This window comes from Astatotilapia calliptera, chromosome 16, assembly GCF_900246225.1.
Source record: "Astatotilapia calliptera chromosome 16, fAstCal1.2, whole genome shotgun sequence".
Lineage (NCBI taxonomy): Eukaryota > Metazoa > Chordata > Actinopteri > Cichliformes > Cichlidae > Astatotilapia > Astatotilapia calliptera.
The window spans coordinates 25702159-25714376 of NC_039317.1; the positions used below are offsets into that span (position 1 = coordinate 25702159).

Sequence of the window (12218 nt, forward strand, 5' to 3'; positions counted from 1 at the left end):
AGTATGCTCAAATGTGCAAAACAGATTTAATTAAAATATATTATAAAGAACTTCCAGTATCAGAGTTTAGACTTTCTCGATAGACACTCTCATTGTAATAATTAAAGCAAAAGTACCGAAGTGATCATGGGTGCCTAATAAGTAAATGTTAATGTGCTGTATACATAAACTGGAAGAGTTTCTTCAGTGATTGCACAATTTAAGTATCTCGTGTTGCTGGGAAAAGCACCCCACTCCCACAAAATTCACATTTCCAAAGGCAACATTGCTTGATTGCAATGTAAATCTCAAGTCTGCTGATTTATTTTGATGGCAGACAATTCTTTAGACTAACAATGAAGCTGCTAAAAGGTTTTAATCAGCGCTCCGGAAAAATAATCACTTCTTAAAATTAACCACAGTTGGTAGCCAGTGATTTTTATTTTCCAATAATTCCCCGTCTCATGTTGAAGTAACAGTTCACGTTTGTCAAGGATGCCCTTGAGAAACAGAATATGTGTTATCTATAAACTCTTTTTTTTATTATTTAATTTTTTACATCATATTAAATCCAACTACATACATTACATTAGTGTCTGCGGTAATTTTACAGTTCGGTAAATTTAATAAGTAAAAACAATATAAAACCTCTGGCATGACGGAACCTTTCAAGGTGAATCAACATGCATGATTAGCCTCTCTCTAATGTTGCTGACACTCAATGTTGCATAAAGGCTCGAGGACAAATATATATATAAAAAAAAAAATCTATCTTTCAAAACTATGAAATGAATCTTCCATATATTCATTTCTGACATCTTATATACAGTAACTCAGAGACAGAGCCAGCAGTTGGGCAGCAGCATCCTTCATCAGTGACAATAAGTGGACAGAAGCGTGAGGAAGATTAACTAGAGAATAATTTGGTTTTTGAAGCCGCGGTTGAGGTCTTTATGTGGGAGGACAATTGAGTTCAGTATAATCACCTCAGAGGGGATCGTCACGTTACAACCTGAGGAGACAAAGCAAGGCAGTATTAAGTCTCTGCAAAGGACAAAGACAGTTTATTGCTGTGCTGACTCTCACATCACTCCCTAACATCATTTGTGTAGCTCTTTTTAGCCACAGTTTACTGAAATGTAAAAACAAGTGTGACAATTAGAGAATTTTAATTTGCATACCACCTCATTCAAAGTGCCTTACCTGTGATTTACAAGCTTATTCACAAATATCTTAAATAACTATTCAAATACATGCAGGAACTGGGCCTTAGGTATTGCTTTCTTTCCAATAACTTCATTTCTCAGAACAATATACCGAACACAATATTTGAACAGATATATAATTTCAAGTCAGAGCAGGCTTACCTAGAATTGTAATTGAGGGGGTGAGTTTTCCTTCTCTGAAGAGTGTCTCGCTGTCGATCTTTGCATAGGGATCATTTGGATTTGGGTCACTTGGGGTTCCCTCTACTCTTGCCCACTTGCCAATGGTACTATCCCATCCCACAATGCTGTTCAAAACACAGCAGTGATCCTTGTGGAAGAGGGGGAACGGAAGTTAGTGAAAAATCGGGAAGCCTTCAGCAGGTAATTGTTGTGTTTCAAGTCTCCACATCTGCTTTAATACAGGTGTTCCAAATTCTGGGGGAGACGGGGGGATATGAGGTCACGTATTCCAAGGATACCTGACCATAGTGTGTAACAATCAATTCAGTGATTCTATTGGCTCTCAGAGATAATATAGATAAGAATAGAGGGTGGAATATGCTCTTTTTCTTTTCCTATGTGGTCCCCATCTTACACTTGATTATTTTGCGGAACCCTTGGCTATAGGTCATTAGTCCCTGGAAGCCCTGAAACTCCACTTTAAGCATCACTCCTCCATTAGAGATTGTTCAAACATGAAGAGAGGAAAAAAGCAGTGAGTATTACAACAGGTAGTGATGATTTGTAAGTATTGCTTAAATTACAAATTGTTCTTCTAGGCAATACACAATGAAAACCAATAAGTCACCAGCAGTATAAATTCATTTTAAAAGGCTGCCAATCATTGCTGGAGGTGTGGGATTCAATTATTCCGGCCTCAAAATCGTTAAAAATGACATCTTTGTGTGAGGTGCATGCGACGATATTTCTAGTGTGACAGATGAGTAAAGATAAATTTCAGAGAGGTCACAGCTGAAGTGTGGATAAAATGTAAAGCTGATCACTTCAGATAAATTCACCTCCATGTCAATTAGTTTGATGTTTAGTATAATGCCAAGCAAGACATGTCTGATGAAGTGAAGCAAGTTGAGCAGGGAATTGGAAATTACATTGCTCAACTTTAAAGGAACGCTTTTAAATCAGAGTATCAAGTCAGTTAAACTTCTGGAATATTGATCTGGTCAGTTAAGTAGCAGAGAGGGTTGTTAATCAGTTTCAGGTGCTTTCGTCTTAATGAAATTAACAACAGGTGCACTAGAAAAGAAGCAGTGATGAAACAACATCCTTACTTCCTATTTTTTCACTGTAGTTTTGTATTCAGGTAGGGTCAGTGTCACCACTGGTAGCATGAGGCGATACCTGGACCCTACAGGGGCTGCATAGGTAGTCCAACTCCCCCAGGAAGTCACATGAAGACATGCAATTACTAAAAGGTTTGCTTTGTCTATGAGCAGGGCCTCAAGAGCATGGAGGAGATAGACAGTTACTCTAGGAGAGCTGAACAGGGTCGTAGAAGCTTCCTAATCCATCAGCAGCACCGGCATCTGCTCCTTTGTGCAAAGAGGAGAAGGTGCACAACAATGCATGGCCTCATGTGGCAGTTTGTATGCAGGCAATTCCTAAAGAATGAAGGAGGTCATACCACCGACTGGCCCCCATGATCGCCCAACCTAAATCCAATCATTCGATGGATTTAGGTTGGGCATTCGATGCCGCATTGCACCTCAGACTGTCCCGGAGCTCAGTGACGCTGAGGTCCAGATGTGGGAGGATATCCCCCTGGACACCATCTGCCTCATCATCAGGAACATGCGCCCATATTGCCAGACATGCATACAAGCACGCAGGGGCCACATAAACTACTGAGTACCATTTTGAGTTGCAATTAAATTTTGGCAAAATAGACTGTCACGTCATTTTTTCCACTTCTGACTTTCAGGTGTCTTTGAATACAACCCTCTGTAAGTTGATCACTTTCATTTCCAACCTGTCATCCTTTCATTCCTAACACGTTACCCAGTCCATATCAGTATCGATATCACGCATGATTTTTTTCTAACAGTGTACTTTATATTCAGAGGCAGTCACCTGTAAATTTGCACCATGGAGGATGATAGATTCTCGAACTCTGACACCAGCGCCGATAGTCACTCCAGTGCCGATGGAAACGTTGGGACCCAACTGCAAAGAGAAAATAAATTACTGCGTGAGATAATATCTGTACCATTTCAACTAGTAACACCAAATTAACTTATCAGACCATCTAAAAGCACATTCTTCTCTTTTTTAGAGTTAAATGCAGTACAAAATTTTTAATATGAGGCTCTGCTGTTAACAGGACATGCCATTTCTATTTAAAGCGTATAAGGAAAACCCTTACCACAGCTGTGGGATCAATATTAGCTGTAGGATGAATATAGACATTACCTGGAGAAAGGAAAAGAAAGCAAGTCTAAATAGATTTGTTTGTGTTATTATGAGGAAGGAAAAAAAAGATACAGGAAGTTAATAAATTGTACCAGTTATTTTGGGGCCTCCCTCCTTATTTGACGCCAGTCTTTCAGGATGAGTTGTGTGATACTGGTTGAGGTACAATCGACTGGCATAAATTGCAGACCTGAGGGGGGAAAATAAATAAAAGAAATAAAATAAATAAATGAGTATAAATCAAGAGTCTCTTCATTTAAGGTGGTAATTTACATTTTTGTACAGCTTATAGCATAATCACACTGCACAAAGACTTCCTTGGTGAGTCTACATCAGGGGTGCCCAATCCCGGTCCTCGAGAGCTACCGTCCTGCAGCTTTTAGATGCATCCCTACTCCAACACAGCTGAATCAAATGAATGGCTTGTTATCAGGCCTTTGCCAAACACGATGGCATGCTGAAGAGGTAATCAAACCATTTGATTCAGCTGTGTTGGAGTAGGGATGCATCTAAAAGCTGCAGGACGGTAGCTCTCGAGGACCGGGATTGGGCACCCCTGGTCTACATGGACTGTATAAACAACTATAAAAACTCACTCTCTGTGTCAAAGAAATAAGTTGTACTTCAACAAGCTTTGGAGCCTATATGCATGCAAGTCCAGTGTCTCCCATATTCTTTGACATTCAGGGTTGCAGTATCAAATTTATGCTCTCTTGAATGCGACACCATTTATGACACATTCACTCACCCTGCAGATTTAATCTGGCTCCAGAAGCTGAGGGTTTTATATACGTAGAGTTTTCCCTGTCCTGCCAGGGCAGTGAAAATGTCCTGCTCCAGCCTGATGGCCTCAGCTCGGTGCCAGCCGTTGGTTGGCTCCTCTCTGCCAGAAATAGATCATCAGTCGCACAGAGTTACAAATCCCATTTTTTAAAATATTGTGCACAAAGCTTGAGGCTGGAATTAAATTCAAGACAGAATCGGCATAAACTACCCTCAACTGAACGAAACTTTATTTTTCGAGTGTCAGCTGAAACCGTATATTTTCTGAATTTTGGAAAAAATGAGGTGACAAGTTTTCCAGAATTCATAACCTAAAGCTGTGGCCAAGCCTTGCCTGCTCACCAAGACGAAAACTGATGACTTGCATGCCAATGTTGCAGCGCAGACCAAGCACACCTATTTATAACCAGAGTTGGTCGTTGATGATCAGGTTCAGCTTTCTCTCCAAACATCAAATAAACAATTCACATATACAAAATGTGAAGTTTTATCACGTTCCTTTTTCTTGCCAAAGGTGAATAAAGAAATGAGAATTACATCCCGTTTTCCCCTTTCACTCCTCCTGTTCTTGAGTAGCTATTGAGATTCTTCAAATATTTAGTTGTGTACAAAAAAAACCAAAGAAAAAAACAACAACAACCCAGCGGTTCCCATTACCTCTAAAGTCTCTTAAGAAAACATGAATTTATTGCCTACTATCCAGCCTGCAGAGTCAAATGAGAACACCGAGTTAAAATGCATCACTGTTATCTTTGATGGTGTCAGTGCTGGGCTGAAACCAAAGCTGATTACCTAGTTGTGATCCAAAACTTAAGTAGAAGAGACTATGTGTTCCATACTAATCAGGGTCTCTGGCATAGTGTATTGTGAGAGCCCTGAGATGAAACAGAGTGTTAAATATTGATGAAAAGAATATTTTAAAGGATTGCACCCATAATCGAAGTTTTACCAAGAAGGAGGGGGTGTGGTTAGAGGCGAAGCGGTCCCCAAGAGACTGCAGTAAAAGCCTTCTTATTTCTATCAAGTATCTCTGATGTGTTCAACAATTTTGCTGATTCAGTGCCCAGCTTGATTTAAGTGCTATTGATGTTAGCAGGTGAATTATGCAAAGCGCGGTTTGACCTGTTGTAATATATTTCAAGTGTCCTTGGTGTGGTATTTGTTAGGTCAGCTACTGTACAGTGAAAACAAACTGAAAAAGTATCAAAGATTGTATTAAAAAAAACAAAACATATATTGATCCCATGTTTTATTGTAGCTTCTGTGAAATAGCAGGGTACACTCAGTCCACATGCATATTATTATATTATAAAAAGCAAGTCTTCTAGTGAGACATCTGTATCAGTTTGACATGAAGCTTCACTATCTCGATTATAGTTTTTTTCTAGCTTATTCAGCAGAAACTATAGAGACAACTAAATGTGTTGAGCCTCTTTAAAAAAATAAATAAATAAACCGATCATTTCAAAATGCAGTTCCTCAGAAGAGCAGGTTACAATAGCGTAGATGTTTCTTTAAACCTACGCATATGGATGTGAATTGCATTTTGTCTATACTCTATAAATTTGCAACTACTCCTGGAAAAGGTAAGAGGACTGAATAACCATTCTTATTAAATATGAACATTATCCTCCATTACAGATGCTTTATGTAGTGCTCTACACTATAGGGGTTAGCGATGTTTCATAAAAGCAGGCAATGGTACCTCTTGATCTGAGGCTAGTTAAGCTTCTTTAATCTCTAGGACATACTGAAGTCAGCAGCAGCAAAATCTTGGCTCCTGTTAATCTTGCTCTTGCCAAGAGCTTCAGTTTACTGTGTTTACTGGTTCATTCACTGCCTGCTAGTCCTTCAACATGACTGACTAGAGGTCAAAGACAGTAGGGAAAAAATATGGGCAGAACAGAAGCTAGATGAATTTACTATCCTATCTAGAGGCGAAATGTGGTATTACACAGGCCAGACTAAAAGCCTAATTATACCTGCCCTTGTCACCATCCTGAAAAGCGACATCACAACTGCCGGCCTGAGTCATTTCAGTTTTTTGTGCCCCTTTTGACTTTTTGTAACTCTGGCACAGTTGGATTGAAGACACCAGTGTTCGATCAGTGATGTATCAGTATATACCAGGTGCTCAGGGATTCCCAGATTATACAAGGGGAGATGCTGCAAAAGGAGATAAGACTTTATGAAGAAAACTTTGTGTTGCTTTTTTTTCTGGTTTCAATTTTTTCTACTCTTATAGCAGTGCTGATGCAGAGGTTTTATCTGAGTGGTGACACGCATATTTCAGCAGAAGAATGCAGCAAGTCTGGCATGCGCTCAGTGTCAGTATAAAGGCTCGTTTATACTCCGCTGCAGACACCGACATGGACAGCAGGAGATCTGACAGCTGAGCAGTGATTCCTGTTATACCTCTTTGAAGCCTGCAGCGCATGAGTAGTTGGCGTACTATAATGTAAAATCTCCGTGGATGACTTGGCATGGTCGTGAACAACAGGCAGACACACAGAAGGCCGCACAGACCCATCGTGCTCACTGTCTAATGACAAAATCTGCACGACTCTGACCTGAGCATGCCCTAGCAGACTTGCAGAAGTGGAAAGTATACTCAAGGTGGGGATGGCGCTGTGGTGACGTTACAGTTGTCATGTGACAAAACGACTGCAACGACGATAAGCAAACAATAATCTGGTTGGCATTCTAACATTACTAGATGTCTTTTAAATACAATGCAGAGACATCTTTGACATAACATTATAGCTGTTGATACGTTTAGTTAATTTTCAACATCTTGAGCTGTTTCACAAAGCATAATTTTATTTATTTCTTAAAATAGTCCAGCTAGGACGTCATTAGTAAAACCTGGGTACACCAACAGAACAATGGTAAACTGAGTTTAAATTATGGCTTGTGTACAGACTGAAAAGTACTAAGTGACATTTTTTCACCTAGAAATCCAAAGAGCTGTTTTACCAGTTTCCAGTCTTTGTGTTAAGCTAAACAAAACTGAACTGAATGTAAACAGTGCTCAAAATGTCAGACCATGAAATCTAAGAAACAAAAAAATATTGTTTCCATGTCACTGTGCACAGAAAAGTGATACAAGTAGCATTCACAAGGAATTCTCACCCCATACACTAAGTGCTCTAAAACCACACCATGCAACCTAATCATACCCACTTACCCATCATAGGGATATCTGATGATTGTATGAAGAGACAGAAAACATGGCAGGGAGGAGAAAGGAAGGAAAAAAGACAAATGAAGAGAAACAAAGAAATGGAGTAAATGGTATTCACACACATTCCCACGCACATACCAACAAGTGGGACAGCTACAACTCACAGTAACATGTCCTGCTGGTTCTTCTGGAAGACTGCGCCAATATGTTGGAAGATGTCTGGGTTAAAGAGGTATATACCACAGTTGATGATGTCACTCACAAATGTGCTTGGCTTTTCCACATAATGCAAGACCTACATATCAAAAAAGAAAGATTAATCATAATTTTAAGTTTCAGCAGTACAGAGTAACTGTCTAGGAAGACCAAATGGTTAAATACCTCGTTCGATTCTTCGTTTTCCACAATACAGCCATAATTCATGGATTGCTTTCTGTTTGCCTAATTAGAGAAAATGTCAATATAATTTAGCATAATCTCAAATTCTATAAAGAGAAAAGATCTAATATAACCATTTTAATTGTAGTCAAAAAGTCAAAGAAAAACCAACCAAGTAAATCTAGTTTTACTTTCACGACAGTTCACGTTCCAGAAACTAATTATAATGTTTTACCGTTGTCCCAAGGATAACAAAGCTGTTTGGTTCTCCGTGTTCTTTCTGAAAGCTGAGCATCTCTGTAAGAGGAAATGCTGAACAAACATCAGCATTCAGTACAAAGAAAGCCTCTGGACTGCCAGAGACAATCTGATCTCTGAAGTGATAGATGCCCCCTCCAGTGCCCAGGGCTGCATACTCCTGCAAGTACCTGTGGTGAGGAGTTAAGAAGAGTGAAATATCTACAGGTATTTAGCAATGGGCGTGCACAGTAGCAAGTAAAGCACTACATTTGCCACAAAAAAGAATAACTAAAGACAAACAGAATCAAAATGGTGTTCTGGTTTGTGTCGTATACAAAATGTATTTCTAAATCTTGACACTGAACTATCACATCCTCCTAATTCTCACAAGCTCGTGTCGCTGCTATCGATATACCCAGGAAATGTAAACATTTTTCTATAAAAAAGCAAAGCCAACAGCTCCACTGTTTACCTGATTGAAATTTTGAACTCCTGCTGTGCATTTAACAGAAATCTATTCAGTTCTTCATTTGGCTGATAAAAACCAATGAGCAAAATCTCCTTCATGTTTGGAACCTATATATAAAAAAAGAAAACAAAAAGGATCAGCATTAGAGTGATTGTGGGTGCTGTCTGTCACAAAACACAGGCCAAGAAATTCCCAACACCAACTACTAATGAGGCGACAGTTGCTTTAGTATTTTAAGAATTACTAAGCTCTTACAAAAAAGGAAAAAAAACAAACAAGAGCCAACATTTCAAAACTAGTGACAATCCGATACTTTAAAATGAAACTTACCTTGGCACATGCTTCAATGTGGTGCTGAAGCATGGGAACACCAGCTACTGGAAACAGGGGTTTGGGCACTTCAAATGACAGTGGCCTGAATCTTGTGCCTGAAAAACAGTGTTTGAATATTTTAAGAAAAATAATAATAACAACTTTATTTGTATAGCACTTTTCAAAACAAAGGATTACATGTGCGTAACAGTTCAAATTAAACTCGCACATAGCAGATAGATATACAAGTTAACATTAAGACAAACAGACACAATCAACCTAACATGATTAGACATTCATTCAAACATACACACATACACACAATTTTACTATAGTTGAAAATAAAGAGGAAAAGATTAAGGGAAAGGTAACCTTTAAAAATTACTTTTAAGCTAATTTTAGAGTCATAGAGTCAGCAAACCTGATTGACTGAGGAAGGCAGTTGCACAGTTTAGGCAAAACAACCTCAAAAGCACAGTCACCTCTAGTTTTAAAGTCAGAGTGGCGGACAGGTTTTCTAACTCCGACTGAATAGCAGGTTTCATTTTTGTACCAGTTCTGAAGTGAATTAAAAAGACAAACAAGTGTCTTTTGAGATGCAAGCATTCACTGAGGTAGGAGGGGCTCTTGAGGTTGTTGGGCTTGACAGAAAAGTACAATTATGTGTCATCTGCATAAAAAATGATAGGAGAATCCATTTAAACTATTAAGCAGAAGCACATGTAACATATAGAAAGAAAACAGAAATTGTCCAAGAACTGAGCCCTGAGGGGTTCAGAGGTGGACATACATTGACTAATATGAATTCTGAGGTATCTGTTCAATAAGTATGAAGAAAACCATTTGAAAGCAGTACCAGTGATGCCAGCCTGTTTTGTAGTCTATTAATAAGAGTAGCACGAACAAAGGCTGCAGATAAGTCAAGCAAGACTAAAATAGAATGTTCACCCTTCTCTTAGTGCATAAGAATGCCATTGGCAATCTCCAATAAAGCTGTTTCAGAGCTGTGGTTTTGTTGGTAACCCGACTGGAATTTATTTAACTTATTTTAAGATGTTCTTCCTTCAACAATCTAAAGACACTAACGAGCAAGAACTTCCTCAAGGCTTTTAGAAATAAACAGGAGTTTGGAAATTGGCTTGTAATTATATGAAACAGTGGGATCTAAGGATATTTTTTCAGCAGCGGAAAGACACTTGCTGTTTTAATGCTCAGGGTCTCACTTGTGTCATCACTATATAACAAGGAGTTTATGCATGAGAAGATCTGCATTTACTAATCTGCCTACAGTTCTGAGTGCTTGGGTTGGTGGTCTATTCTTTACATCACTTTCACCTTCACCATGCTCTCACACTCAATTCTGTCATCATCACTCTGTTCTTGCCTGCCTTCTGCGAGCTTCTGTTCTGTGTGCTTTACATATCAGTCCTCTTCTATAATTTTGTCTTTCAATCTTTCATGATTTATTTTTTTTATGTATTATTTTATTTATTTTATTATTTGTTTTGGGCTGTTCCTCCAAAGCATGCCATCTTCTGTTTGAAAATGGAAAAATCTGAGCAAATCATATCACGAGGGCTCAGTCGTTAAAAAGATAAGAATACAAAGCAGACACAGTAAAGGGTACTGTATGTATGTAGCTGGTTTCTCCTAAGTATAAAATAAAAGACAGACGATCTTGCCGAGCTATAGAGCCTTTCATTACACACCCATTAACTTTATTATTAAACTTTACTTAAAAAAAAATAAAAAATAGAATAAGTAATCTAAAATACTTTTCTATAAATAACTGTCACGCTTGCTGAGAGGGAATGACATTAATGCATCAGTAGTGGAAGGCAAGCTAAAGTTTTGGGGGGTTTTCCAAAAAAAAATCTGTGCTCAGGTTGGACTATAGTTTACAAGACGTGGTGATAAAATATTAGGGTATAAAAGCTATATGGGTAAGATTTTACTTCTTGTTCGTGGGACACGTTGTGACACGTCAGTGATAAAAACAACTTCAGCCAGCCTGTTAGCATTAGCAGCCTAGCCTTGCTTTAAACACACGTTAATGACTTTGAAAACACGCCAAGGAAAAGAGTTACCTTTCTGGGGGCCTCCGATTAAAATGACCGACTTCAACATCTTGACAGAAACGCTGCTTGGCGACATGCAAGACCTGGCTGGAAACTATCTGCAGCAGTAAGCAACAGCTGTGAGAGCATTTCCGCACTCACTTCCTGATTGTGACGTTAACGAGATTATCGTGAAATCACGGACCAGAGTGTTCGGAGTGAAACGGAGTCAAGCGCCTGAAAGCTTTGGACTACAAATGCTCTTTTTGAAATCACCAGAATATGCCTTTGTGTACGTGCGACAATATTTCAAGATTATGTTTAACTGCATCAATTATGATGTTATTAATTTATAGTATGCTAAATATTATAAATACTAAAAATATATCAATTATAATATCACTGCAAACTCCTATATAAATTATATCCAGGCTCAGTAAACCTTGTGTACCTTATGTGTCTCCTATACATCAAACTAAACATCTGAACTTTTTTTTTCCTTAAAACTCCTTCTTTGTGCTTTAATATTGTTGCATTATTTGTTTGTTTGTTTGTATATTTATTTTATGTAGCATACTTCTTCTAGGTGCTTCCTTTAGAGGTAGTCACAGTGGATCTTCCTCCATCTCACTTTATCTCGAGCATTCAGTTTTATCACACCAAATCTTTGCATGTCCTTCAGTACATCCATGAACCTTTTCTATGGTCTTCCTTTTTTCCTCCTGCCTGGCAGCACAATTTAAAACACTCATTGTCCAATATATATCCCCTGTCCCTCCTCTACCCATGTCCAAACCACTTCAGTCTTGTGTCTCTTAACTTTGTCTCCAGACCACTCAGCCCAAGCTGTCTCTCTGATGTGTTCATGTCGAATGTATTTCATTGTGGTCACTCCCAGTGAAAACATTGCATCTGTAAGTGTTCCACCTTCAGTTCCACCTCTTGTCAAGCCAAACATGATAACATTTTTTAATTTTTTTATATATACACCTAAGTGCTTTCGATCTAACTTTCACATTCCAACTTGGTATTCAGTATCTTGCCCATGGATACTTTGGCATGCAGACTGGATCAGCCACCCTTCAAGCAGCCACCCTTTGATCAAGTCATTGAACTACCAACCTCCTGATTAGTAGATAACATGTTCTACGTCCTGAGCTAAACCCCATACCACATTATAC

At 38.7% G+C, this 12218-nt stretch overlaps 1 protein-coding gene across 2 annotated transcripts; it reads right to left on the bottom strand.

Moving 5' to 3' along the window:
- Positions 1-400: 400 nt before the first annotated feature.
- On the bottom strand, positions 401-11257 carry gmppaa (GDP-mannose pyrophosphorylase Aa). Of its 2 annotated transcripts, XM_026145294.1 has the most exons (13): positions 11068-11257; positions 8999-9096; positions 8672-8775; positions 8195-8387; positions 7963-8022; positions 7746-7876; positions 7585-7599; positions 4363-4497; positions 3707-3804; positions 3568-3614; positions 3276-3368; positions 1347-1515; positions 401-991 (listed from the first exon to the last, which is right to left on the bottom strand). In XM_026145294.1, the coding sequence occupies exons 1-13, from the start codon at positions 11132-11134 to the stop codon at positions 891-893; spliced, it is 1311 nt and encodes a 436-aa protein (XP_026001079.1). In that variant the 5' UTR covers positions 11135-11257; the 3' UTR covers positions 401-890. The 2 variants fall into 2 exon arrangements, with proteins under 2 accessions (XP_026001079.1, XP_026001080.1); XM_026145295.1 differs by lacking the exon at positions 7585-7599.
- Positions 11258-12218: the final 961 nt, after the last annotated feature.